The sequence below is a fragment of the Falco rusticolus genome, chromosome 8 (assembly GCF_015220075.1).
Source record: "Falco rusticolus isolate bFalRus1 chromosome 8, bFalRus1.pri, whole genome shotgun sequence".
NCBI lineage: Eukaryota > Metazoa > Chordata > Aves > Falconiformes > Falconidae > Falco > Falco rusticolus.
In genome coordinates, this window is record NC_051194.1 from 21,352,184 (window position 1) to 21,380,070 (window position 27,887).

General features: G+C 46.5%; 1 protein-coding gene across 8 annotated transcripts; it reads left to right on the forward strand.

Moving 5' to 3' along the window:
• Positions 1-5,979: 5,979 nt before the first annotated feature.
• Positions 5,980-27,257, forward strand: PURA (purine rich element binding protein A). Of its 8 annotated transcripts, none has more exons than XM_037397137.1 (5): positions 5,980-7,159; positions 23,885-23,950; positions 24,039-24,095; positions 25,158-25,452; positions 26,077-27,257. In XM_037397137.1, exon 1 carries the CDS (start codon positions 5,995-5,997, stop codon positions 6,943-6,945), a length of 951 nt encoding a protein of 316 aa, XP_037253034.1. In that variant the 5' UTR covers positions 5,980-5,994; the 3' UTR covers positions 6,946-7,159; positions 23,885-23,950; positions 24,039-24,095; positions 25,158-25,452; positions 26,077-27,257. The 8 variants fall into 8 exon arrangements, with proteins under 8 accessions (XP_037253034.1, XP_037253036.1, XP_037253035.1 ...); XM_037397139.1 differs by having other exon boundaries at positions 25,424-25,452; XM_037397138.1 differs by having other exon boundaries at positions 23,885-25,452; positions 26,077-26,207; positions 26,298-27,257.
• The last annotated feature ends 630 nt before the right edge of the window (positions 27,258-27,887 follow it).

Sequence of the window (27,887 nt, forward strand, 5' to 3'; positions counted from 1 at the left end):
GTAGAAGTTTATTTGGACCCAGGAACACATGAAGGATGTTTCAAAGGATTGTAAATGATCTCGTCCATGATTTGAGAATTGCCAACAACCTCATATGCTTTTTAAGGAAAGGGGGTTTAAAGTAGTGGGAAAGAACCACCAGCCTGCAAGAAACTGCATCAGGGAGAGGCTGGAGCCATTAAAAGCAGATGTTACAAAAGGCCAGAAAGCTCCCCCAGCCTAGAAGGGGCATGGGGGTTTGTCTGGGCCAAGGCACACTCATACCTGGAAGTCTCTAGAGCCAAGGCTCCTCTCCACGTGGTGTGGACAGCACTGCCTTCTCCCACTCTATTCTTCTGCAGGACCTGCAACTGCTGGACTGGTCTTGAACACATTACTGTCCCCACTTGGTGTGATCCAGCAGCTTTTGGAGGCTGTAAATTAGCAGCAGGATAAATCAGGTATCTGGCACAAGAACAGGGTGCACCTCTCTCAGGCAGGGCTGGGAAACCCCGAAGTGCTGCAGACAATGCCTGCCAGCGCTTTCTAAAGCACACTTTCCAAAAACCCTGCCTTGAGGGGATGGATTTACAGCACACAAACCCCAGCGTGTCCATAAGTGCAGAAAGAAGAGCAAGACCGGCAAGGCTGTCAGTTGGCTGGCTGCACAGCTGTACTAGTCAAGGACCTGAAGTCATGGCTGCAGGAACAGCATCCCAGGCCCACCCGGACACAGCTGTGGGGACACCAGTGAGGCAGCATGAGAACAACAGGAATCATACAGCAAAAAACACAGGAATGCCCTCATCCTAATAAAAGGACGAGCCAGCTGGTGCACCAGGAGCCAGAGCCAGCTGTCCCACCGAGCCAGCTATGTCCATCCTCCGGACACCCCTGGGGATGAAGCACCTTCCCAGCCAGCACTGTGGGCATGGGAAAAGCAAAGGGAAGCAGGAGGCCCTGCTGGGCATCACACCACTTCAACTAGAGGCAAACAAGCCAGCTGGATATTGGGAGGCAGGCTGCTGTAAAGTGGGGTGAGCACAGCCCCGGTCCATCTGGGAATAGGTCTGCTGGTGTTGGACCAAGGCATGGTCACATTTAGGGGTTCCACAACCTTTGGTAAATACTGTACATGATCCTGGGCTCTACTCCTTACTCCTCCTTAGGAGGCAAGGAGCAGAGTGCCCCAGTTTTATAAACTGTTGTCACTGAAAGCCAGCAAGATTAGAATTTGGTGGCTGTTCGTTGTTTTCAACAGAACAGCAGCCAGCACTTACTAGACTGTTTGGGGAGATAGAGAACTATGTTTCTAACCCTCTAAATTCACTGAGAACCACAAACTGGCAAGGATCCTTGCTCTCTGCAGGTGATGACACTGCAGAGCCCTCCATGGCCAGAAAGAGAGAGAACTGATAAAGGGGAAGAGGGTAGCAGGGAGACTTGCAGGCCAGTCAAGGGAAAAGAGAAAGCATGCTGCATAACTGGAAAAAAACATCGTGAAAACAATCCCAAACTTAATTCACTTGGATGGGACTTCACGTGGTGCTTAGAAGAATTAGCCCTTTATCTTTGCAGATACAAGAAGCAAGACAATTACCCTTCCCTCCCCCATCCCCTTTTTTTTCTCCCAAAGAGTGAGCAAAAGAGGCATCTCCACAGCTCACTGTGGGAACTACAGTTGTGGACAAGGAATGGCTGGTATGTCCTCACAATGCCCATCTCTAGCAGGTGGCCAGAATGACACAAGGGTCGGCCTGAATCCAGCTGTGCTCCACTTCGGAACACCTGGAAGCCAGACTCCCTGGCAGGGTGACCTGTCAAGCAGTGATCCTCCAGTACCCCCAAGGGGAAACCTTGCCTCAGTGCTCACACAAAATAGATTGTTGAAGGAACCAGAGTGACTTTTTTTGAGAAAAGCTCAAAAGCACCAAAAAAGCCCTCCTACAACTGGAGGGCTTTAGTTAACTGTGGCCAAGCTTTTCCATTGTTATTTTACAGTTGCTTGATGTTCTGAAAGATATTTAGAAAACTGACCTGTGCCAAACTGGGCGAGGGTGAAAAAAAATGAAATTTGGCAGACATGTTATTCATTCAGCATGTAGTTTGGATGATGTCCAGTGACTAACACAGGAGTTTTAACTGATCTGGGAGACTAAAAACCATTCACAAATAATTTGATTTAGGGACATTGTGATTTCTTTTTATAAATAATTTTCATTGAGAAGTATTTTTTTAATTAGGATCGACAGACCTAATAGCAACTCTATTGTGTGCACACTTCATCGTTCCTGTCTTTGTAAATGACTTACATATGTGGTGTGCTAGTTTCTTGTTCACTGCACACGATGGGGCTTGTTCACAGCGCAACCAATGCCTTGCAGACAGTGCACAAGCCGTGCTGAACTCCCTTCTCCAAAGGCATGCTCTGAAGAGGACCCAGGTGGAAAGCAAAGGAAGCTTTCACCGTAGCATTACACACTCCAGTTCGGGGGCTGGTCTAAGCCTTTGGACAGCTTCAGACATCCCCATGTGGCTGTGGCTGCCTTCTAATTGCTCTGGCTCCAAGGCATTGTAACGGCAACTTTGCTTTGGTTGCTTTATTGCTCCAAGTCCTGCCACGGCTCAGAAAATGCTCTGAACCAGAATATGCCTCCCTTTTCCATGGTGGGAGCACTGAACAAGGACTAGATCAAGGCAAAGATCTGGCAAAAAGCTGTGTCCAAAGTCTAAACTCAGTTGCGTCCTCATCCAGCAGATCACCCAGCTAAGCCTCAATAGATCTGGGGAGATCACAGCAGAATTCGGACAGCAGATGGGAAAAGAATGGCTCAGCAACTCAAATGCATCTTTCTTGGCAACACCCTCTGTGTGTGACAGCCTTTTCTTTGCCTTGGACAATAACAATTGCATCCCAGTGACTTTCGTTACTAATCTTATCTGTTGTTTGAATGGCTCTTAGATTCCCTCCTGCGATTATAAATGTTCATACAAGTTCTTGGAGTCAGCAGAGCTGTTTTGTGGCTGAATAACAGGCTTGGGCTCCAAACTTTGAGATGCTCACTGTAATGATCAGATATGTTTTTAAAAGCCCTCCAGACTGGATTTCAAAACAAAAGGCCCATTGATCTTAAGCCTGAAATCCCAGCCATGACTCTGAAAACCTTCTCCCCTGTCTTTCAGAGGAACTGAAACTGGTGCGATAAAGGATGACTACAACAGCCAAAGAAAGGAGGATTTGTCTTACGAGAGGAAATGACCAGAAGCTGGTCTTACTTAGACTACCAGAACTGGGGCTGAAGGGGATACAATTGCTACTGAGAGACACATGGAAGGGGAGAAAACATGAGAAAACCTTGTGAAAGCTTCAAGCTGAAAGTTGTGGAGCTGTAAAGAAGCCGCTGACACATTCAGGCTGGGGATGAAAAGATTTCTGATTTTCAGAGCAAAAAGGTCTGGAGCAGGTTTCAGCAGAACCCACAGAAGCAGCCCAACATGAAGTCTGATAAATACATGGGACACAGTGATACGGCTGCAATAGCAAGGGAAGGCAGCATGTGACCCAGGAGGTCCCTGCAAGATCCCTATCTAGTCTTTGACCATCAGCACCTGGACGAGGTATGAAGACATTCCCCTGGCTCCTGCATTTCTCCATCACCTTTGTCTGTCCTGTTTTGCACCTTCTCTCATTCATCACAGGCCTGCCTTGGCCACATTACCTTGTTTTAGCACTGGGCAGACTAATGCAGGTCCCTGCGGCACAGCCATGGCCAGACACATGGGAGAGGTGGCTATGGTTGAGCTCCTATTGAAAAAAATTACCTGCTGGGAAGAAAAAACACACTTAAATAAGCAAATACCTGCATTCAAGCCAACTTCAGACCCAAACCCAAAGTATTAGGGAGTTGCTGTGACTAGAACATCGAATGAGGCTGGGCAAGCAGTCTGCCCACCCCCCCAGTAAAGCAGACACACCAGCTGGTCTGTTCCCAGAATTCCCAGTGTCCACCTGGAGAGCAGCCACTCCACAGGCAGTAGTGTTGGCCTCCACTGGGGTGGAAAAGTGACCTCTGCTGCTGGTTGCACTTGGCCAGCACTGTCACTACCAGCAATCCTCAGCCCACCACAGTCAGAGACAAACCGGCTACGTGGCTCCCGGGCGTCAGGTTTTCACCAGATGTGTTTCCTCAGCAGTTACGTATTTCTCTGCTGGGTGAATAAAGCGGAGCGGTCCAGACTCCATAAGGCTACCTGCTGGTGTCAACCCGAGGCGCCACGGTTAGGCCTCTGTTAAGGTTGTTTAACGTCACTTGGCTTCAGCATAAAAAGAGCAAATCGGGAGAGGAGCTGCCCGATCACCAGCCCTCAGCCTGCCACATGGGTGCAGCGCAGCTCCTGTGCCGGGCACGCACCGGGAGAGCTCCCGTGTTCAGGCAGGCTAAAGATTAAACGTAGCATCCACACAGCACCGCATGTCCCAGGCGTTCAGGGCATTTCTGCAAGCCAATGTACAGCTGCTGACAGCTTGCGAGCTGCAGCTCCAAAACATTGCTTCTGTATTAAAAGGAAACAGTTTTCCTCTCTCTCTTTTTTTTTTTTTTATTACCCATGGAGTCACTAATAACCAAGGCTTTAATCATAATGGGGCAGACTGGGGGTTCCTCCCACAATATCCAAGCAACATCTAAGACATGCAGATGTCTTAGCAATTTACTCTCTCTCTCCTTGATGAACGCATACGTTATTTCCTCCAGCGCAGAGCACATCCCGCGGGCCACCATGAAATCTGCCTGGTAGTACGCCTGCCTTCTGTAACACCTGCAGGTTTTTTGGGATGCTTAAGGTAGATCGATGCCCTCCACGTAAATCAGCACTCACCGTCCTGGAAGCAGCAGGCAGGGAATTAGGCAGAGAAGGGACTTCTGGCCAAATCCAGGCTGCCAGTTTGCTTCCTGACCCTCAGCACTGGGAGGAAGCATCCTTACTTGGGCTGCAGCTGGCTTGGGATTCAGGATTCAGTGTTCGGTAACAAGGACTGGAAGCGAAGGGACCTCCTCCAAAGCCCACCAGAAAGCAGCAATGTAATAAAAAGCAAACTGGTCACCTGCAAGGGAACGCTCGGAGGGCTGCCTCCCCGCCCCCTGCCCCTTCCACCCTGGTGCCCGTCCCACTCCGCCCGCGGGAGTCCGCGCCCCCGGCACCCCGCCGCGCCGTGGGTGTACTCATCCGTTACATTAGCAGCCCCGAATTCACATACACCACCATCCCGCCCCCTCCGTGCTCCCACCGGGAAGCTCCCCCGCCCGACCCCCTGATACTGAGCTTTGTCCCAGCACAGGGATCGCCGCACTGGGATGGGGGGAGAGGCGGGGGCTGGCGAAACCCGCTCCTCCGCGGTCGCCCGAGAGGGTTTCCTCCCGGGGACGCGCGGCTCCCGGAGCGTACCTCCAGGGAGGGCGGCGGCGCCTCCCGGTCCCGCCAGCAGCCCCCGGCGGGGGCGGGAACCCGGTACCCACCGGGTATCCACTGGATATCCACCCGGGGAGGCCGCCGCAGCCCGGCACCCACCGGGTACGCACCCGGGGGTCTGCCAGCGGGAGCGGGAACGCCGCCGGGAGCTGCTGATGCAGGGGGCGGGGAGTGGCGCGGCGCGGGGGGGCGGCCCGCCCCCGCCCGGTGGCGGCGGTGCTCGGCGCGGCCGCCCGGCGGCGCGGCGCTGCTGCCCGGCTCGGCGGGGCGGCCGGCGTCGGGGGCCGCTCTCTGCCGCCTTCCCGCGCCCTCTCCTCGCTCCCGCAGATCTCGCGAGAGCGGCCGGCTGGTGGCCGCGGGGGCTGTTGCAGCAGCGGCGGCGGCGGCGGGCGGAGCGGCGGCGGCGGCGGGCGGCGGCCGGGGGCGGCCGAGGAGGAGGCGGCGGCGGCGGCGGCGGCGGCGCGGGCGGCGGCGCGGGGGGGGCGCCGGGCGAGAAGCGGCGGCGGCGGCCGAGGCCGAGCGGCGGCGGCGGCGGGCGGCGGCATCATGGCGGACAGAGACAGCGGCAGCGAGCAGGGCGGCGGCGGCGGGGGCGCGGCGGGCGCCGGGGGGCCGGGCTCGGGCGGCGGCGGCGGCGGCGGCGGCGGCGGCCCGGGCGGCGGCCTGCAGCACGAGACGCAGGAGCTGGCCTCCAAGCGGGTGGACATCCAGAACAAGCGCTTCTACCTGGACGTGAAGCAGAACGCCAAGGGCCGCTTCCTCAAGATCGCCGAGGTGGGGGCGGGTGGCAACAAGAGCCGCCTGACCCTCTCCATGTCGGTGGCCGTCGAGTTCCGCGACTACCTGGGCGACTTCATCGAGCACTACGCGCAGCTGGGGCCCAGCCAGCCCCCCGAGCTGGCGCAGGCTGCCGACGAGCCCCGGCGGGCGCTCAAGAGCGAGTTCCTGGTGCGGGAGAACCGCAAGTACTACATGGATCTGAAGGAGAACCAGCGCGGGCGCTTCCTCCGCGTCCGCCAGACCGTCAACCGCGGCCCGGGGCTGGGCTCCACGCAGGGCCAGACCATCGCCCTGCCGGCCCAGGGCCTGATCGAGTTCCGCGACGCCCTGGCCAAGCTCATCGACGACTACGGGGTGGAGGAGGAGCCGGCCGAGCTGCCCGAGGGCACCTCCTTGACTGTGGACAACAAGCGTTTCTTCTTCGACGTGGGCTCCAACAAGTACGGCGTGTTCATGCGGGTGAGCGAGGTGAAGCCCACCTACCGCAACTCCATCACCGTCCCCTACAAGGTCTGGGCCAAGTTCGGCCACACCTTCTGCAAGTACTCGGACGAGATGAAGAAGATCCAGGAGAAGCAGCGGGACAAGCGCGCCGCCGCCGCCGCCGCCCCCGCCGCGGGCGCCGGGGCCGAGCCGCCCCCCGAGGCCGAGGCCGCCGCCGCCGCCGCCGGGCCGCCCGGCGCCCTGCTGCAGGCCGAGGAGCCCGAGGAGGACTGACCGCCCGCCCCCCCCGGAACGCGGACTGGCCCCGCCGCCGGCGGGAGGGCGGGCGGGCGGCGGGGCGGGGGGGCGGCGGCGAGCGGCCCTCCCCTCTGCCCGGCGCCCCCCCCGGCAGCGCCGCCCGCCCGGCGCCCCCCGCCGCCCGGCAGCAGCGCCTCCGACCCGCCACCCATCGCTGGATGTTCCTCCACTTTACCCACCGTATCAAACAGTAAGCAGCTGCTAAAACAAAAAAAAAAAAACAAAACACACAAAAAAAAGTCAAAAAAAGTAATAACATTATATATGAACTGTGTTTCCTACTTGATTAAAAATATAAAGAACTGAGTGTTTATTTCCCTAATTAACCGAGAACTTTTGTACACGTTTAAGCTATTATTATTAAAAGTGTTTGCAAAAATGGTCAAGATTATAATATTGCTGAATTATATAAAAAGAAAAAGTCCTTTTCATGTTGAGCTAACATTTGACTTTAGCACAAAAAAAAAAAAGAGATATTTTAGAACACGTAAAAATAATATTTTTAGTTTTTTCTTCTCATTTTGTTACCAAATTTCGAACCTTACATGGAGGTTACTATAGTATATTTGACACCCTATATACCTGTGATTAGAGATGTGTATATATATATGAGGGCTAGGCATGCTGTGTGTCTGAGCTTTGTCTAAATGTTATGCAGAAGTTTGTAGAGTTAAAAGGTACGTAGGTTTAATTCATGCAAGGTAAACAATAAGTGCTCTCTTTTATACAATATGCATTGCATCTGGACCTTAAACATATAAAAATGGTCAGTGAAACTTCTGTGAACATGAAGAAAAATTATTAAAAAAGGCATTTAAATGAAATTTGCTAACTTGTGATTTTTACGTTTGAACCAAAGTTACTCAAATAGTAAAAAAAAAAAAAAAAAAAAGAGGAAAAGTAAAAGAGAGAGAGAGAAAAGTAAAGAATTTTCCTCCCTTAATATTTTTTTCTGCACCTGTTTGGTTTACAACTGAGTAGGCGTATTGTCATTATTGTGTATATGAGATGTACTTGTATTGTTCATATTTTTTTTATTCTGTGTACTTAAAGTAATTAACCTGATGTGCAGCGGTTTCCAGTCGACCTGTTTTTGGACAGCAGGTAGCGAGTCTTTCCATGTCGCCACTGGCACTAGCACTGTCTCCTGAACTTGTGCGAGGTCCGAGCCTGTGCTTTGATCCCTACCAGTGCTGATTAACTTCTGTAGGCCTGTTAGAAATCAGTGCAACGCGATTGCAGAGTAATCCTACTGAGCCATGGGGTTCGGAGTTTTGTTGGAAAGTGAAAGCCAAGCCTGTGTGTGTCTGTAACGGATTTCCATGTAGCTGTGGTGCTAGTTGTTACTGGCTACATACCTGACGAGCCTAGCCGTGCCCTTCCCTCCCCGTCCCAGCCTCCTTGCCGGCATGTGCGCTCGTGGGCTCTGGTCAAAGCCTAGGGTAGGGAAACGCAGAATTGTCAAAACGCTATCATCTGTCCAGGTGTGTTCTCCAAATTGAAATTGTTTGTAATAATAATAAGGATAATAATAGACTTTTACAGGTTGTTTTTGTTGATTTTTTTTTCTTTTTAAAAAAAAAGTTGGTGTGCTTTTAATTGACTAACTTCTTGCTGCTGTATAGTAAAATATTAATATATTTTTATCATTAAACTGCTGCATGACTATCATCATGATGAGTGAAGAGAAAACGTTATGAAAAAAAAGATGCCTTAAACAGTGAAAACAAAACTTTTTTTTTTCTTTTCTTTTCTTGGCTGGAATTCATAGACAGTGTTTCAGAGAAACTAGGATCTCGTTCCACTTGGAGGTTTTTTTGGGATGCAATCATTTTTCTTAATGCTTTTGGCAGAGTTAGCCATCTGGTAGACCTAGCTGCTGCGCGTAGAAGGCACCCCTGTGCAAGCAGGGGCTGCCTGCGCTCTTTACTGATGGTCAAGGATGGAGTTTGGGAGGGGTGGGAGGGGTGGGGTAAAGAGCTTGTTGTAAAGAGTTTTACTTTCTCGTGTCTTTTTATTCCCACTTGAAATTATAATTCCTTTTTTTTTATATATATGTGTACTGTAAGTGTCAAAACAAGTTGTTTCCATTATACCATGCATTATTTCCCGTTAAAGAAGTTTGCTGTTAGTGTTCACAGAAAGTTAAAAGTCAAATACGAGATGCCGGTAGTGAGCTGTTTCTGTTTCTTCTAAACAATCACTGGAAATGTTTAAAATTGCTTTAATGTGCACTTTCCTATTTCCCAGTAGTAAAATAAGCTTTTGGAGTGCGTAATGTGACATTTGAAATGGTTCTCAATTGCATGTAAACATCTGTCTGATAACCTGCTTTTGAATCGGAGGGTCTGGATGGGCAGTTCCATCGATTATTGTACTTCAACTGTGATGTGTGCGGGACTGCATTCCCTATGCTGCTAGACATAGTTAGGAAATTAATTGCTTTGGTTTTGTTACTTGATTGATTGTCTCGGTCCTGCTGTTCACTGCCCTCCCAAAAGTTGTCTTGCGCTGCCGGCGGACGCGGTCCGGCACTCGTAGTTCCACGCCACTGTTGTGTTCCCAGCAATAAGTAGTGGGAGGCAATGAGAGCACAACAGAGTGGCCTTCCATACCCTCCCAGCTCCTGGGAGCATCAGTGGTGGGGCAGGCTGCTCCCCCGTGGTCTTCCTTGCCCGTGCCACCCAGATCCTGCCCAGGATCTGGCTGACCCGAGAAGCATACAGGCCACGCGGGTCCAGTCAAACCAGTACAGCTTGTAACAGCTCGCTGGCAGTTGTGTGAACAGTGTCTGAGAACTTGTGGTCGGTCAGCTTTTGTCTCGTTTTGGGTTTCTTCTGCGTGTTTCGTTGTTTCTGGGGGGGGTCTTTTTCTTTTCTTAATGCACGTTAATGTATGTTTTAGGACTTGATGAATGATCATAATGAAAGACTAAAATGACTGTAAAGGTTTGTGTGATTTTGCTTCTGGTTTTGCTTTTTGTTTTGATTTACTTTTGGCTTTTTTTAATTATTTTTTTTCCCGGAGGTGCTCGGTGGTACTTTACCAAGGCTCTAATATCTCAGTATTTAAAACCAAGTACAGAAAACCCTGTTCAATGTTGGAAGAAGAAAGGTATATTTGACCATATGTGTTGCTTTAAAAAAAAAAGACAGTATGCTCAAATGTGCCAAGATATCTAATTCCTGAGAAGTATGCCTTATATTTTCCTTGATGATATGCTTTTAAATGTCTTGTAGAATAGGTCCGAGAGCATGATAAAAACTACTTTATAATGACTACATGCAAGAAAACTTGAAATTCATTGCAATACTGACATTATTTTATTTTTAAGGTTAAAGGGACACTGTCAAGTAGTTTACTATTGAAATACAACCGCCCTTTAAGTGGTTTTATGTTAACAGAGAAATGTCCTCCAAAATCAAAGTCCTTATTACTTGTTTTTTTCCCCTTGGTTGGTTGGTGTGGTTTTTTTTTTAAAAAGAAAAAGGTAAAATTGCTCTGTCTCTGCGAAGTTAAAGAAAAAAAAAGAAACGAACCAGCCATTGTTGGTTCCTGCCTCTTCTTTGCAGTCCCTCTGGCAATGCTGTCCAGCGGCAGCCCTCCAGCTGCCCAGGAGCAGGAGGGGACTGGCCGACTGGCCTGGGCACAGCTGCCACACCAGTGGTCAGACACCCAGCTGTGCTGAGCTTTCAGCGAGGCATACCCCTGTGCAGTGGAGAGCTTTTTTGGAAAAGTCAATTTAAAAAAAAAAAAAAAAGAAAAAAAAGAAAAAAAATACTTGACAGTGTCACTTTCTTGCGTATCCCTTGCAGGGGTTGAAATGTGCTCGGTGTAGCGCTAGCTGCTGTAAAGTGCGGAGGGGCTGCCCACAGTGGGCAGTGGGTGTGAGGCAGAGCCCACCCTGGCGGGCCAGGCAGAAGAGCTGCCAGTGATTTTAACCCCTGCTCAGAGCCGACCGATAACTTCTTGGGGTTTGGTTGTTGTTGTTTTTTGGGGGGGAGGGAGTGGGGGTGGCGGGGGCAATTACTTTGTTGCCTTTAAAAATAGCACTGTAACCACCTTTTTTTATGATTAGCTGTAGTATAACTTTTGTCCCTTCAAACTATGCAAGCTATGAAATGTAAATTAGGTATCAGTTAAAGATAGTTGATTATATTCAATCAGATGGCATTCATGCACTAACTGGAGTATATACAGATAAAGCTATTAGTGACTTGTATGCTAACAGCAAGATATAACATACCTACCTATTCTAAAAAAAAGACTATTAATATTGTATAACAGGACTGTGGGGGTTGGGAGGGGATGTTATCTCTTACCTTCTTAAAAGGGGATTTAAGATTTTTATAACTGTTTTTTCCATCAAACTTTAATATTTTTGTCAAATTTTTAGGTATTTAATTTGTAAAATAGATTTTACTTTGTACTGGCGTACAGAAAATAGGGGTTGATTTCAACTTTTTTGAAGCCAAGTGACAAGTACATTTATAATAAAAAGTCAATGGATCTATATCAGTTGTACTCACTGTTTTCATTTCTTGTACGTTCTAATGCAGTGGCGCTGTATGTCTCCCAAGGAAAAAAAAACGGGGAGGTGGGTGGAAGGAGAAGGCAAAAATGTCAGCATTGACGCTGCATATTGATGCGACTTTACGTATGCAAGTGGCCCATGGTCAGTGGAGATTTGGTAGATACGCATTTTTACTAAAAACACGGTGCACTTTTTCAAGAAGGGTTTATGAAAACCTGGCGGTTTTGCATGTCTTCTCTTCATGCTTCCACCTTGGTGCCCGTAAACTCTAAAGCCACCTTTTGGGAAGTATGTTTCCCTGGCACTTAAGAAAAACAAAACCAAACAAAGCAAAACTGATTTCTTCTAAGGTGGTGAACTATGGCACATTATTATATTTTTGCACCCACACACTTTGTCTCCTTTCCTAAAAGGTCTGCCCCTTTCTTCTTTTCTCTTAAGTTCAACAAGTTAAACTTTTTTTTCCCCTTTTTTTTTTTTGGTAAGTAAAATTTCTGAGTGTTTTGGATTGAAGACTTCAGCAGATCCACCAAGTTTGGATCCAACACTTTGCAGAGCACTGACATAATTATTTTTTGTTTGCTTTAAACCCAGACCTCCCATTTCCCATTCTAGGGCATATACCAAATCTGATTGACTTGTCTGTGGCAGAAGCTGTGGGAGCTAGAAGTGGAGAATCGTGACATTAATGTACAAGAATGCTAAAACAGGTTTACATTTTGGGGGGCTCTTGTGAAACACAAAACCTCAAAGTATAACTAGAACCAACCAGTTCCCTGAGTTTTGCTAGTTGAACAGGTAGAAAATGAGTCTCAGCCGAGTTGAAAAGAAGGCAGCAAAAGCAAATTCCTCCACAACTGTGCAATTTGCTTGTTCAAAAACCTGCTGCTTCTTACCAGCTTTAATTGCTTTTTGAGAGGTAGAGCTCTGCCTAAAGCACTGGAGAGTTTCTCTGTTAAAACAACCGTCGAGATTTTTTTATTTTTAATTGCAAATTTAAAATCCTGGTTTGCACTTCCCCCCTACGCGCCCCCCCACCCCCCTTTTTTTTTTTTTGCGCTTTGCTTTTTGTCAGGCTTGCCCAAACTTTCCTTTTATTTTCTTGCTACCCTCCTTTGCTGGCTGCCTGCTCATTGTTATCTCAGTTTGTGTAATTGGAGGGTCACTGTTCGTGTTGGTGTTTGGACTATCTGGAAAGGGAGTCCGATGTAGCTTTAAGTTCTCATGCTGGGCTTTGTATTTTTTGCACATGCACTTCTCTCCCTGGAAGTTTTACTCTTCTCGGCTTTCTTCTGTAACATGTGAAGATAGGTGAAAGAATCTGAATTTTTGGTAGTAGAACAGAGAAGCGGGCTGTGTGCTAAGTAGTGTCATAATGTTTTGACAAAAATGACAAGGTAAACAAGTGAGTTCCATTTTTATTCTTGATTCCTTCTGCTGTTGCCATCTCCTGTGCCACTTGCAACAATGAAAGATAATTTCAGCCCAGGGCTTTTTTTCAAGCCTGTGGTTCCTTTTACTCTGCACACTTGCACATGATTTAGCTCGCTGGCACTGCGAAACGTTGTGCGTGGGTTGCAAATGTGGCAAGGAGATACATGTATATAGTTTAAGGCTAGTTACGGTTAATCTAAATGGACTTTCAAAATTATAACCATTTTAAAAGCCTGTTTTAACCAGAGCCTTATCTTTGGGCCTGAAGTTCATGGCATTTGGGGTTTTTTGCCCTTAAGTGGGATCTTAAGTGTTGAAATTAGGCGACAGCCTGATGGTACAGGAAGGATGCTCCTCGTGTGGCAGCTGAAGTTCCTCTGCCAGTCAGGCTGCCTGCTCTGCTCCCATCAGCGGTACTGGCTCCCTGCTCCCACACCGTTCATGCCAGATGGCCTTGGAACTGCTCTGGGAGCTTCTTTTAACCTGCCTGTACCTTTGTTTTTTACTTTTTATCTTTTCAAAGCATTTTGGCTCCCAGTGGGACTGTGTTTTAGCAACACTACAGTCTGGAGGCAAGTCAGCCTACCTAGAGTTCCACAATGCATCCTGCTTCTGGTGAAATACAGGTGGGCTGTGAGGCTTTACAGGGCTGTCCATTGCTTGTTAATGCAGGTCTGAACAGCTGTAGATGGCATAGAGAAGTAAATGCCAAGTCATCCATTTTTAGGGGTTCACAGAGTTACTTCTCCCATGGTATACTGGGTATTTTATTGCAGTTTGGACAGTGTAAAAGTTGCTGCTGGAGAAGTACATTGGAAAGGAAAGAATGGGCAGGTTTGCTTTTGGTTGTGCCCTCCTGCTGGCAGGTATGGTGCCGTTGTCACCAATGAAGATGTTTCCTGAGCTGGCGGACTCAGGCAGGTACTAAGCCAGGTGAAACGAGTTTCTCCCAGGGAAGAAGCCCCCAGCAGCCACAGCGGAGGAGGTGGTGTCCATCTGGAGGGTGGGAAAAGGCTGTCAGAGCAAGGCTGGGAGGGCACGGCTGGCAGATGGGGGCAGCTGAGATACGCCTTGGTCACCGACCGGGTGCTTCAGCATCTGAACGGCTGTTGAGGGTGGAGGGTAGGTAGGTGGTGCCGCTTGTGGAGAAGCACCTAAGATCCAGGTGACAGCAGCCCTGGCAGACCCTTTACTGTGGGCAGCCGAGGGGTGTTGGGCAGCTGATCCCAAGGGAGCACTGGGTAGCAGGGGTGGGGGGCTGAGCTCCCCATCTCCCTGCCTGGGGTAGCTCTGCTGGTTCTGCCTCTGCAATTCGATGCCTGTACCTGGCTGAAGCCCAACAAGCAGTTGTGGTTTTTTGGGAGAGTTGGAGCATGTCACACCTGCCTGTATAAAACTAGTAGAGTTGTGTAGCCTGTTTGAGGCAAAGTATCACAGAAGAGGGAGAGATGGATTCATACAGCAAGGAACGAGGCATGTTTCCACAATAAAATGTCAGCTGGAGATTAAATGAGAAAAGATAAAGATAGAGGACTTCTGGCCCCGCTGTCTGTCTTGAGTGTTGACTGATTAAAACAAGACAGTGAATGGCTGGATATCCCTGAACAATGCTTCACTGTCGCTCTGTGGGTTGATACTGCTGGCACTCCTTTGCCTGCAGGAGAAGGGGTTTGGTCCTGAGCCATTTTGCTCTGGAAGGCACCATGTCCAGCTAAGATGGGCCCCTGCTCAAGCTGGCTGTAGGTTTTGCCTGTTTGTGGGTATTGTCTCGTTCTGAGTGACCAGGACCCTGTGCTGGATGTTCCCCGGGCCATGGCAGTGCCTGTGGTAGCTTTGCAGCTCAGGTTGGGCCTGCGCTTCTGCAGCAAAGTGCTCTGCTGTCCCGGCATAGCATACCTTGCTTTTATCATGGAACAGTGTAAGAGCACATGACCTGATTGGTTCTGTGTGTAACTAAGCCAAAAGGCAAGCTCTACCAGCTGGTGGGCATTAGGTCCATCTGACCAAGGTAGAGTTCATGGAAGAGTAAAATCCCTGAAACACAGATAATGTGATGGTCAGATCCTGAGCAGTGACTCCTTTGCTGCAGAACTTGACTCTGCCTGTGATGATGGCTTGTGTAGACATAGCCCTAGATAAAACAGGAGATTGCCTGTGAAGACGGCTGCCCGTATTTGCACCTCATTGTCTTGAGGTTTAGGTTAATGACATGTGGCGTCCTTCAGCTCCTTTCTGGTTCAGCCATCAGCTGGGAGAGCGCTTGCTTTGAATGGGGGTCTTCTGGATATCCCTGATCTTAACTCAGATAATGCCTTGATTTTGCTGGTGATCAGTTGGTTTGCTGTCCATCCTGACATTAGCTTTGCAAAAATACAGACCTTAGCCTTTTCTTTGGCTCAGGCCATGTAGGAGACTGAAGTGAAAAGATGACTGGCTGCAACATGGCAGTGGGAGTTTGTACTGAGCCTTCCTGGCTGTGGCACAGAAGGGTTTTTTTCATGAAACACTATCTTGAAATATGCAGGAAGTGAAGAAAAGCTTCATTCTTTCTTTCACGGATTGGAGAGGGGAGAGGTGTGGAGTTACATCTGCAGCGTGGATGTGCCCTCTTGACTAGCGAGACCTTGGAGGGAGGTGTCTGTTGTGGGAGCCGATCCTCTGTGTGCCAACAGGAAGCCAGAGTGCATGCCTTGGAGAGGTTTAGACAGCTTTTCAGGGAAAAACTTCTACACATTGAAATGTCATCCTGGTCAGCAATGTTGACTTCTACAGAGAGCTGCTCATGAAGGTAGCTTGTAAACAGCATCTGAATCCTGTTGACCCCAATGGATTTTGTACTGGATATGTTGCAGAAACCATGTGGCAGCCCCCATGGGTGACCATCTTGGTGCAAGAGATTGTGTCTCACTGACATGCAGTTTTCACCTGTGAGGTGGCACTGTCATGCTCGCTGGAAGGTCTGGAAGCTGAGCCTGGGGTCTCAGAGACATCTCATCATGCTGCTGGACCAATGCACAGTCGCTCTAGGGTGGGTCAGCACAGGCACTGGTGGCTCTGGGGCTGGCATGCAAGGACACACAAGCTGCAGGGTCTGTGCTGTGGGTTGGACACTCATGGGTGTGTTTGTAGCTCCTCTGTCATCAGCTGTGCTGATGTGGCCAGCGCTGAGATGAAGCTACAGGCTTCACACGGGAGCTGGAGGAGGCTACTTCTGTATGAGATACATGCTTGGGTAATTCATATTGCTGCGTGTTGAGAGTGGAGAAAATGAGCAGTGGTGTTTTTTTCTGTTGCTGGTGAATGTCTTGATGTGCAACTCGAGCTCAAATCACTGGGTGCTCATCCACAGTGCCCTCCAGCTGGTATGTTAGCCCTGGCCAAAGACTGGGGTGGGGTTTGTTCTTCTGACTCTGGGTAGAAAGGCGGCACTGTCATGTGCCGAAGTGCAGGACAGCATTTGTGCATCTTGAGCAGGACCTGTCTGGATAGGACGTTGTGGAGCAGCGCTGTCATTTGAAGGTTAGCCGCATTGGTCTGAGTGTCTTTCTCTCCCCCAGGTTGGGCTTGCGGTAGTATCTCGCTAGGGAGTATGTTTTATTTCTCCGTGCTCTGTCCTGGTTGCGCAATAGTTTGTGAGTGCGATGCAAGCTGCTGGCTTTATTGCCTGTAGTCTCCTGAGGTTTGGAACTTGCTTTTCCTGGGCTTGCCTTTCGCTGAGGCATTTAGCATGAGCAGAGGAGCTCAAACCAGCAGCTCCTTGGGACTGTACATCAGCACACTGGTGTCAGCTGGTCCAGACTCCTCAAGGCTCACCTGGGGGTCAAGAGGTGGGTGCTGGGTTTTCAAGGGCCAGCTCTTCTCTTCTGCCTCAGTCCAGCAGAAGCAGGTCCAGCTGTCCTACTTCTAGGTGAACTCTGACGGCTTGGTGATATGTCAATACTTCAAGAAATGCCGGGACTAGGGAGTGTGGATAAAGGATTTTGTGAAATTGGGTATTTAAACCTCCCACTCAAGTGACGCTGAGGAGAGCTGGCAGTGTAATATTGGCTTATCAGGAGCCATGTGGGCAGGGCAGTTTAAGAAAAATGTTGCATGAGCAGCACCAGGATCTTGTCCTACCACAAGAAGCCAGTGTCTTGTCAGGTACAGAGTTATAAAAGGGGTCAAAATTTCTTTTTTAAAAAAAGATTATTTTATTTCAATAATAAATGATGGTAGAATCACCATTGCCAGGGGCTGCTGAATGGCAACCAGGCAGGTCTTTTTGCAAGATAGGGACTAGAGACTTTGAATTATTTTCTAGCATTAATAATTCTGAATTAAGGACTGCAAATTCATGTAAATGTCATCTCTGCTGTCATGCATGCCAACAGTTTGGTTTCTGGATAGGTCTTTTGACAGTGCTATGTTCAGAGGCTTATTCAATCCTGAAATAAATAAAAAATTTGGCTTCTGAGCAGCAACCGTCAATAAAAGTCCTGGTAAATGAGTCCTTGCAGACTTCTGCAAGGCCATATGTAACTCACCTTGTCCAATGGAAGATTCTTAATTGGTGGTTTAAAGTAATTAAAAAAAGAACCCATTACCAGTCAGTCTGTTTTTAAAGATGGACTTTACGTGGTTGTAAAGTAAAAATTCTAGTTTAATTGTGGGAATCAAAGAACATTGGCTTAATTGCATAGGAACTGCGCACACAAGAGCAGAGAGGACACACTTCATTGGCAATTATCTTCTGGTAAAATACTCTACAGCGCAACAAATGGAGGCACTCCAAGCTCCAGAAGGCGCCTTGAGGCCAAAGTTGCTGAGCTGGTGAAGAGATGGCATTAAATCATCTGCAGATGGCCATGGTCCATCCTCGCCTCAGCACTGGCTGCCCCGCCTCTTATTTGTGGAAGCTTTACTTGCAGCTGGACAGGATTAAAGAGGTGATTTATAATTTCATACTAAAGCCTTGGTTGAGAAGTTGTTCTCGAGATGCCTCCAGAAGCTGGGGAGGGTAGCTCTGGGAGGTTTGCATGGCAGAGGATTTGGTTGTGGGAAGTACAGGCTCTGCTCCTGATGATTAGGAGATCCATCTGATGAGTTGCCTGTTGAGCAGAAAGGCAGATCCTGGAAGATATCAGAGCGCTTGGGGCAAGCCTGGAACTGTCGTCCCTGAAGCTGAGATATTGGGGAAGCTAAATTTCAGTGCCTGGGAAGAAGGCAGAATTTAGGACATGGCAGGGCGTGTTCCCAAAGTCTTAATGCGTTTCTGGGAAAAGGGTGGAAAGGGTATGGCAAGTAGAGGAAGTTAAGAGTCATGACTTCGCAGCACAGGCTGGTTTCGGCTTCAGCCAAAGCATCCCTAGACAGGTAGCATAGAAAGTGGACAGGGGTTTGGGAGGACGGACTGAACACGGTGCTGGTGGACGACTTGAGGCTGTCAGGGCTTGGGCGAAGGCACTGAACTGGAATGCTAGGAGCAAAGACATGTCCCTGTTTCTCCTGGAGGGCCAGGGGTGACTTTTCGGTGCAGGGTAGGAGGAGGTTGAGGGCAGAGCTGTGCGTGCAGGAGGGGCAGCCAGCTGTGGGGTGGCATGCTAGAGTGACAAATGGGCACATGGTCCAAGGAAGAAAAAAAAGTCTGTGTATCAGTGTGGAAACATGAAACAAAAATAGTCATCGTAGGCTGCTCGGTGGTGTAAAAAGACCTTGGCATAGCTGGTCTGATTGAAACGTGGCGGGGAAAGTGGTGAAAATCAGTAAGATACTGCATTGCCTGCGATCAAACTATACTGAGTAGGCATGTGAGGTCATAAAGGTGTGAAGGAACACTAGATCTAAAAAGTTGCTGTAAAATCCGAGAGGAAATTGGAGTAGTTATGACCGCACAGACAAATTTATGTTGGATATTAAAATATCCAACATAATAAAACCCATATTTTAATGACATGGAGGTATAGGAAAATTTTTATTCCAGAAAAGAAGGTGGTTATGGGTTTCACAGGGTTTGGGAGACAACCAGGCTCATGCATCTTCATAAACCTGTAAGAAGAAGTAAATTCAATTATGTTCATGCTATCTCACTGGATTGCTTGCGAAGGAGCTGGCTAACAATTTGGTGAACAAACATCTTGATTTACTCAAATGATCATTTCTTCTAACAGCCTGGTATAGTTAGCCATGATGTAGGAGTAAAATGTAAGAACAGGTTCAAGATATAATTACTGTTGAGTCATTAAATAGCAGTGACCACAGTACAATTACAGATTCAGCATCCTCAGGGGTGGAAGGTGCTGCACTAAAAATGAGTCTTCTGTTATAAAGTATTGCAGGGGAGAAGATCAGAAAAATAAAGTCCTTGGACTTATCAAGGCAGCCCCATAGATACTTGGAAGTGTTACAGATACCCAAGTTAGGCAGAGCTCTGTCATGAAGGAGCTTCAGAGCTGAAGTGGAAATTAGTTAGGAAGTAAAATAGTTATAAAGTTACAAAATAAAATAGTTACAAAGGGAAGGACTTCCCGAGTCCAGCAAGACTTCATCAAAAGACAGAAGTCCAGCTCTTGCAAAGTAGATTGAAAGAGCCATGCTGTATGGCAGACATCCTGTGATCTGGAAAGTAAGGGGTTTAGGATGGGCTTTGAAGAGCCAGGGGGCCTTAGGGAGCAAGTGCTATCTTCAGCATATCAGAGAGAAGGCTGGGGAGAAAATCTGAGTGTGCAGGACTAAAGGCACAGTTAATTTTCTGCACTACTTCATACTAAAGTGACTTCTCAACGTCATTCTGGAGCACAGGGTATGTTTGAGAGCCTACCTATCCATCACCTAATCCTTTCGGACAGTAAAGATAAGGAGCCTCCATCTGAAACTCGAGTGTTTGAGGCAGAGGTGCTGGAGCAAAGTAGTAAATTCAAGTGGAAGAGCAACAGGTCTGCCTAGGAATTTAAAAAGACCTTGAGACTGAAACACTAAAGTTACTTGCAAAAATAGAGCTGTTAAAAAATAGCTTAGTATTCTCCATGACTAGATAACATCCTAATGTTGGTTTATTATTTTTTTCATTAAAGTATTTAATGGGGCACTGGGAACTGCAGATCAGCAACAGTGGATTCCAGTCTGAGGAGAAACTGAAGTGCTGTAACTCTTCAGTATGTGATAAGTTGAAGGCAATGTACTTTCTGCAAAGAAAGGGGGCTGGACTAGGTGGTCTTTGAAGGTCCCTTGCAACCCCAGCCATCCTGTGATTCTTTGTTCAGTCTTCTTTTCTGGGTAATCTACTGGAATCTTTGAACATGCTGACAAACAGCAGGAGGTGGAGAATCAGCTGATCTTTATTTGGATGTTTTAAAAGTTTTTTATCAAATCCTTCCAGGAAGGTAGTAAAGAATTATGCTTGGAATGAGAAGACAAATATCATGGAGTCCTCCTCTGGTTGCAGCCAATGTTGGTCACTTGAGCAACACAAGGTAGACAAAAGTCTGGTGGGAGATGGTGATCAAAAGCTTCCAGGTCTGCATCTTAAGTAGGTCTTCAGCCTTTGAGCAAATGAGTTTCCCTTGGAGAACACCAATTCACTAAAACCAAAGTTGTCATATGGAGAAGGGTTGATTTTCATTCAGCTTTTCTGGTGAGCACATCTAGGTCCAGGCTGCAAAATCTGGTTGTGTGAAGAGGGGAAACAAGCTCAGAGTACAGGGTAGCATGGCATCTAGTTTTCTCCTGTAATGTTTCACCCCCAATTCGAATTCCTACCCTGAGCTTGACTTGCAGGCCTGCCAGATCCCAGAGCATGCCTCAGCAACTAATGTTGTGGGTATGTTCTCTTTTCTTTTGTTTTTACCAAGAAAAACCTAGAAGGCTTTGGCTTTGAAAATGGGCTGAAAGGGAAGAAGAGGAGAGAAAGGTCTAGTCAGCATTTTCCAGGTCTCGTCTGTCTCTGTTCTTGAGGGAGAACATACACACAGACCTGTGTTACCTCTTTTCCTGAGAGACCTAGGAGGACCTACAGCTAACTGGTGTGAACTAGAGCAACCCTTTGCTGCTCTAGCTTAGTTTTAGGCTTCTTAAAAGTCTAGAAGTCTTGCTTTTCGCACCTTCCCTGTCCCCAGTACATCATGGTACCAAAGAGTAAGTACTTCGGTAAATCATCAGATTTTGCAGTATGAGCAGGTTAACTGCAGGCATCTCAAGGCTTTTGATTAGAGTTAGTGTTTAAATATAAGAATTGGCAATTGAAAGAGCAGAGTGCTTGGTTTATACTAGAGAAGTGACTTCAGCCTGGCCATGACTGGAGAATTCAGAAGAGTGTAATAAGGTCTGGTACTGTGAGCATGCAGTGGTGGGAAATGCAAGACAATAGGTTGCGGGGGGTGGGGGGTGTGATGTATGTGCAGAAATTTAATGCTCCAACAATATTGCTAGGCTTTAAGTGATTTGCTCATTCAGGAAGAACATCTGATTCTGGGTAGCAAAAGCAAATGAAGTGAAGGTGTACGGACTGCTGGATAAAATAACTGCGTATTACAGATTAGGTGCTAAGGTCTGAGAGGCTGCCATGCGTGAACTCTCTCTCCTGTGACACTGTTCACTAGAGCCCCATGGTGTCCCAGTGCTGTTTTCGCTTGGTAATCTGGTGATTGTCACCAGCACAGCCTTTGTCCCCTCCTAGAAATACTAATTTCATTAGATTGCTCACTTCTAGTTAAATTATACCAGCTGACTTTGAAGTACTTAATATAAAAACATTGTGGTATGCTTGCATGATAGTTATTTGATGTAAGGAAAAAAAAAATCTCTTGTGCTCTCTCTTTAGGAATTTGGGCTTTGAGTTTTACTGGGAGTTGTATGTACCCAACTGCACGGGATCAAGCCCATCTCTTTTTAAAAATGTATTTCACATCTGAGATTAGAAACGTTCTAGAAAACAAATCAGAAGACAAAGTTGTCTGTTACGGGCTCAGATGATAATAGCAACTTGTGCTACAGCCTGTCCGTCCCCATAGAAAACTGCACGGCTGCTTCTGTTTTAACTGCTGTCAAAGGTCTGGCATTTTGGTAATAGTATTTTTTTCTAAATGTACTAAGTATACTTGCCTTTAAATCCTGTTAGGTACAGATTATTATCGTTGGTATTCTGTAAATTAGCTCTATACTAGCATTCACATTGGCCTAGATTTAATATTGTGAGTGTCAAAGATGACTTGAAAAAGGAAAATTAATTTATACCCTTTTAATGCAGTTCTACCCTGTATAGGGGCTTGTTTGTAGAACTACCACGAGTGCTACATCTGTCTTCCCCCTTTTACTTTCTGTGATTCTCTTCAGGAGAACACACAGATTTGAATCTATTTTTCCATCCTTTGGAGACACTGAGATATTATTGTGGTAAGGTCCATGGAAGTGTCTTGATAGACCAGGCCATAATGCAGATAATGCATCTTTTCCATGTTTTTTTCTTCTGCTGCCAATCAGGCCTCCGATTTCAATGTAAAAAAGTGAATGTTTTTGTGTAAAAATCACTTCCCCCATCTGTCTGGTGGGACACCCTCTGATACCATAGCTCTGTTCAGGCTGGATTATATGTGGTCTTCCAGAAAAGGTAGACAGAACTGGAATTACTAATGCCAAAAATTGCCCATGGCAAGGGAGGGAAGTCCTTGTTTTGAAGACAAAACCCATCTGGGCCCTTTTCAGAGCCCCACAGCATACCATAGGGTATAAAAATCTACTTTTTCTTTTCCAGGTGATCTTTAAGGCCAGATAACATTGGGCAGGGTCATTGCGTCTGGACAGATAGGACAGGGGTCCTGCCCTGCAGATTTGCCCTGCTTTGGCATCAGACCTGATGGGTTTTTAGGCTGGGCTTTTGTCCTGCAAGCAGAGCTCAGCCCTGGCACAGCCAGCCCTCAGGGTTGCCAGTGCCATTTGGCATCCACGCTGTTTCATGCTCCTTGCATCTTCATGGGTACAAGACCCCTGGCATCCTCACAGGTGATGCTGCCCGCGCATTGCCCAGCTGCTTGGTGTACATTTAGGGAGATACGTGTGGTTGGCCTTCACCGTGTCCTCAATTTTGATCCCCAGGGCAGAAAAATTAGGACTTTCTCAGTTAAAGAGAAAACAAAAAATGAAGCAAAATGTCTGAAGAGTGGTGTTTCCCCACGGTAGTGACAGCCGTTCACCACCCACTTCTGTTCAGCCATGACCCCTGGTTTGGTTCTGCTGGGGTTTTAGCCATCTTGACCTCATGTTTGCAAATATTATTGGTAATATAATGCTCTATGTACAAATGTCTGTGTGGCTCGTGTATGTTTCTGTGGTTCAAGTCAGCCACAGACTTCTGGAATTTCATTGTACTTTGGTTAAATGTTGACTTCTAACTCTTTTACTGTATGGCTTCTTGATTTCTCTTGTCCAGTGTGGACCAACTCTATTTTTGGAAATAAATAAGCATGTAAATAAAATGAATGGGTTTATGCCACTTACAAGAAAATGCTTTATTTAAAATATACACTCAGTCTTGTATATTTTATGGTATCTCAGGGAGCGGGTGAGGCTTAGGCACCAGCAGCCTTGGCGATGAGATACCATATTATGTACAAATTCATTGCCAAGTGGTTTCAGAAGAAGACTTTCCATCTCCTGAGCCAAACCCCCATAGGATCAGCCTTGCGGAGAAGAGGCGGGGGGGGGTGGAGGGGGAATCCAGAAAGGAACACATAGTGTTAAGGGGAGTAAAGGAAAGAAACACAACTTTTCTCTCAACACAAGGCTTCTGGTTTGAGGTGCCCGGGTGCCAAAGATGCCACCAAGGGTAGGGATACCATGGGGCAGTTCTCAGCTCCTGCCCAGGAGCATGTGGAGATCAGGAGCACAAGGACTTTTTTTTTAAAAAAAAAAAACTTCTCCATATAAACCAATATTTACCAGTAATCCTGTGTTTCTGTTTTTGTTTTTTGGCAGACTTTTACCAGTAAATATCGGTTTATTCCTGAAACCAGAAGCCCTAAACATACCTTTGTTTATAAGGTCAGTTGTCATTTTGTCTCTCTTGTTCCCCGCTCCCCCCCCAGTACAACCCAGCAGGTGATTGAAAGGTACCGAGTTTTCTTTCTAGTTTTCCTGCTCTGCATCTCTGGGAACTGGAACCCGCAGGACCTAGAGCCTTCTGTTGGTAATGTAGACCCGAGTTTACAAACTATTCTTTTACCATTTTAAAGCCTGCTTTTAAGGACAGAGGTGTTCCTGGCTGCCCACTATGGGAACTGGTAGAAACCCCTGCAAATGCATAAATTGCTTCACCTCTCTGAAGCCTGCAGTCAGGTCTCTCACAAGCATCTTCAGGCTTGGGGCTGAGAAATTAATTTATCCAAAAATATACATTAAAAATGCCATTTCTGTTTTACAGTGAGCAGGACTGGGGGAGGGAGGGGTGGGAAAGGAATTTGAAAATTATTTTTCTCCCCCCATTTTTTTCTAATTTACTGCTAGAAAGAAAGTGTGGTGTGGGGCAGAGGGAGAGGATTTGAACATTGTCCTTCCTAAACTTGTTGTAAACTCTTCCTCCAAGGCTGGGAGAAAGGTCAAGTAAGAGGTCTGATCCTTAAAAGGACATTGCTAGGTGTCTAGGACCCCAGAAGCAGCTGGCACTTTTTAATGACGGGAATCACTTTAGGTAATTTTTTCAGAGTTTTGATTTATACCAAGACAAATTGACTTCGGAGTGTTGAAGCCTCCTTTTTTTTTTTTTTTTTTTCTTTTCTTTTTTTTTTTTTTTTTTTTTTTCCCCCAAGTGTTTGTTTGTGGCCCAAACACAACAGTGTTATGCTAATACTCAAGAAACAGAGAAGCTGGTGAGGAATAGAAAATGAGTTGACTGCATGGTCCCAGCCAAATTTTTTTCTCCCAAGCAAACAAAATGGAAAAAAAAATCCAGACCCAGCCCGGACCCAAAAAAATCATGCAACCTCCCAAAAAAGCAAGCTAAAGTGGATCTCAAATGCCTGCTTTGATTTTATCGTACGTGGTTGGCGAGAGTGTTTTTGGCATAGCTGCAACCTAACTATGTCCCTTTAAGGAGCACCAGTATTTCCTCCTAATGAACCCAAAAGCTGAGGTTTTTGCAGTTTTTGAGTGCAGGTCAAAGCTCCTGCAGCCTTAGTTGGAGTCCAGAATGAGGGGAGCCCTTCCAGCTGTGCACTCTGAGCTGAAAAATACCTTTCCTCCCCTTTTGCAGCCTGGGTGGTTCTGATTGCTGGCAGTTCTGTAATACAACTTTAATCTGAGCAATTGAGGCTGGTCCTACATTATCTTCAGACGTCTTGCGGAGGACTCCTGTTACCCGTTTGGTACTCAAAAGCCACACGCCACCATCAGAAGTCACTTTTTTTTTTTTTTTTTCCAAAGGCAGTGATAGATTAACCTCTCTAGATCTAATGGAAAAATTATAATTGCAATGCAACTTTCTAATAAATTGTTCATATATTCATAATTCTGTTGCAGTCCCAAATTGGAGAAGAGATCTGTTAAAGGTATATATTAGTCTAGATTTTTTCTTATTGTAAATACTGTAATTTTATAATACTGTCAATATTTTATTAACTTAGAAATATTTAACAGAGTTTAATCTATGGTAGTTGATTTATTTATAGGTTTATGTTGCAGCCAATATTGCATTACATTCTAATGTAAGATTAACTTTCAGCATGTAAACATTGATTTAATATATCATTGGAAATATTAAGAAAGAAAACTCTCATCTTAATCTGTAATATTGATCCCCCTATTTCCACTTTGGAATTATTTAATGAAATATTAGGAAGTTTCAAGAGCTCGTGAATCTAAACAACTGCAGTTGGATTTCAAAACTTGAATTTTGAAATGTACCTGGCTCTTTCACCCTGTGAACAAGTTGGCTTCAATATCTAGTTTATATAGTACAAAAGTCTTTATTTTGAGCAAAGGGACACTGTCAGATCAATTTTAGATTCTTGTTTTAGTCGGGGGGTGGGGGGAAGGGAAGCTGAATGGGGAAGCAAAACTTACCCCCAGTGCATGCGTGTTAATTCCTTTTCAATCACAAGGGGAAAAATCCTTTTCTTGTTGGTTTGGGTATTTGGCTGGAAGCATTCCCGCAGCAGTTTGCATCCCTGCAGCCAGGGCGTGGGATGGGAATCCAGCTGCTACGAGGAGTCTCTCCAGTCCCGGTGAGAGGCGAGATGCCCGGCGGTGCTGCCGCAGTCCTGCCGTCCCTAGCACTGACTGCAGTCGGAGCTCCGTGAGATGGGTAAAAGTGCACAAGGTTTAAAACTTGCCAATTTTTAACCAAAGGTTTTGCTTTTTTTTAAAAAAAAATAAATCTCTCTCTCTCTTTTAGCCTGATGGTGTCCCTTTAACAGCTTAAAGATGTTCACGTTCTCTGAAAAAAACATTAGAAGTTATTTTCTTTTTAAGGCAGGGGAGAATTAGTCTGTAATATGTTTGCAACGTAACTTGCATAAAAATACCAAAAATATATCAAGGGTCTTCACAGGAGTTGGTATTTTTTGAGTGTAAAAGTTAATCTTTATTAGAGATGTGCCAATCTATACTGCTTTATTGTAGTGTTGTTACACTTAGGCATTTCAGTTAACTTACGAATATATACTGTAACAGTATACTTTGTACAGATTTATTTAAAATTTATTTGAAAACTGAAATAAAGTAGGCAGAAAATAAAGATATTTATTTTTCATTTGACTATGTAAGAAGGTATCATTCTTTTGGTTTTAGTGCACTGGTGTACCAAGCCTCAGAACCACTGCTTTCTCCAGCTCATAGGATGCTTTTTCGAGACTGTGGATATGTGTATGTGTACTGCTGTGTTGATAAGTAAATGCCAACGATGGAGTTCGTTGCTTTTATACATCCCAAAGAGAAGTTCCTCACCGTTCATTTTCTGTTTTCTGACCGAAAAGGCGTGTGTTTGTGAACAGTGTTCACGCAAGTTCTGCCATCCCACTCCCACATCAGCTTATACCAATGCCAGGATGGGAGGATTTGCCTGTGTACCTTCCCCAAAACACCCTGGTCCGCAGTGGCATCGTCAGGGAGCAGTTCAAACGTGTCCTTTGGGCTTTGTGTAAAGCAAATGCAGAACAAGAAAAATCGAGATGTTAAATCCATTAGAAAACAAATTCCTTATTGTACAGTAGTATGGAGATCTCTAGTCAACCTGCCATTAATAATAGATTCTTATTTTTTTGAATGATCTATTTAAAAGAACAGCAAGCATTGTATTTGCTAGTAAATCTGAAGTGTTTACATGGAATTACTAAATAAATTATTTGATCTAAGATGGCTCTCAACAGTGCTGATTTTTAATGCTGGAAATTAATTTTGGCAGCTGCTTTTTTAGTTTGTGCTGTTCTTTAAATCTTCCAAAGCAGTTTTTTTCAGTGCATCCTTGTGTTTTAAATTAGCTTCTGAGGAAGGTGCAAAGCATGCCTCTCCCTGAGAGGTCTGACAGGAGTGCTAGCTAATGTTTTCCAACCCCCTTCACATCTGCCCCTTCATATCCCAAACAACTGACTATATTGCTGAGACAGAGCAGGATGCTCTGAACTGGAAGCCCTGCAGCAAATAGTATGGCTTAGCTGCTGTTTTCGCTGATCTGAGTCCTGGTTCATGTAAATATATATAAAATTTTATTTTTTTAGCAGAAAGCATCGGGATAGGAGTAAAACATCATCCTTCAAGGTAACACATTGCCAGACTCAGTTCCAGCACGACTTGGTCCTGCTTTTTGCTGTTACAAGGCTGCAGGAAAGCCCCGTGCTCCTGGCCCCGTGACCCTGCTCGAGGCTCTTGAGTCCACAGGCAGTCATGAGGAGCTGAAGCAGAGGAATGCTTTGGGTCATCATTGAGGCTGAAGGCAAAATTGGAGGACTCTCACCCCAGCCAAACATCGGAGGACTGGGGCTGCTCT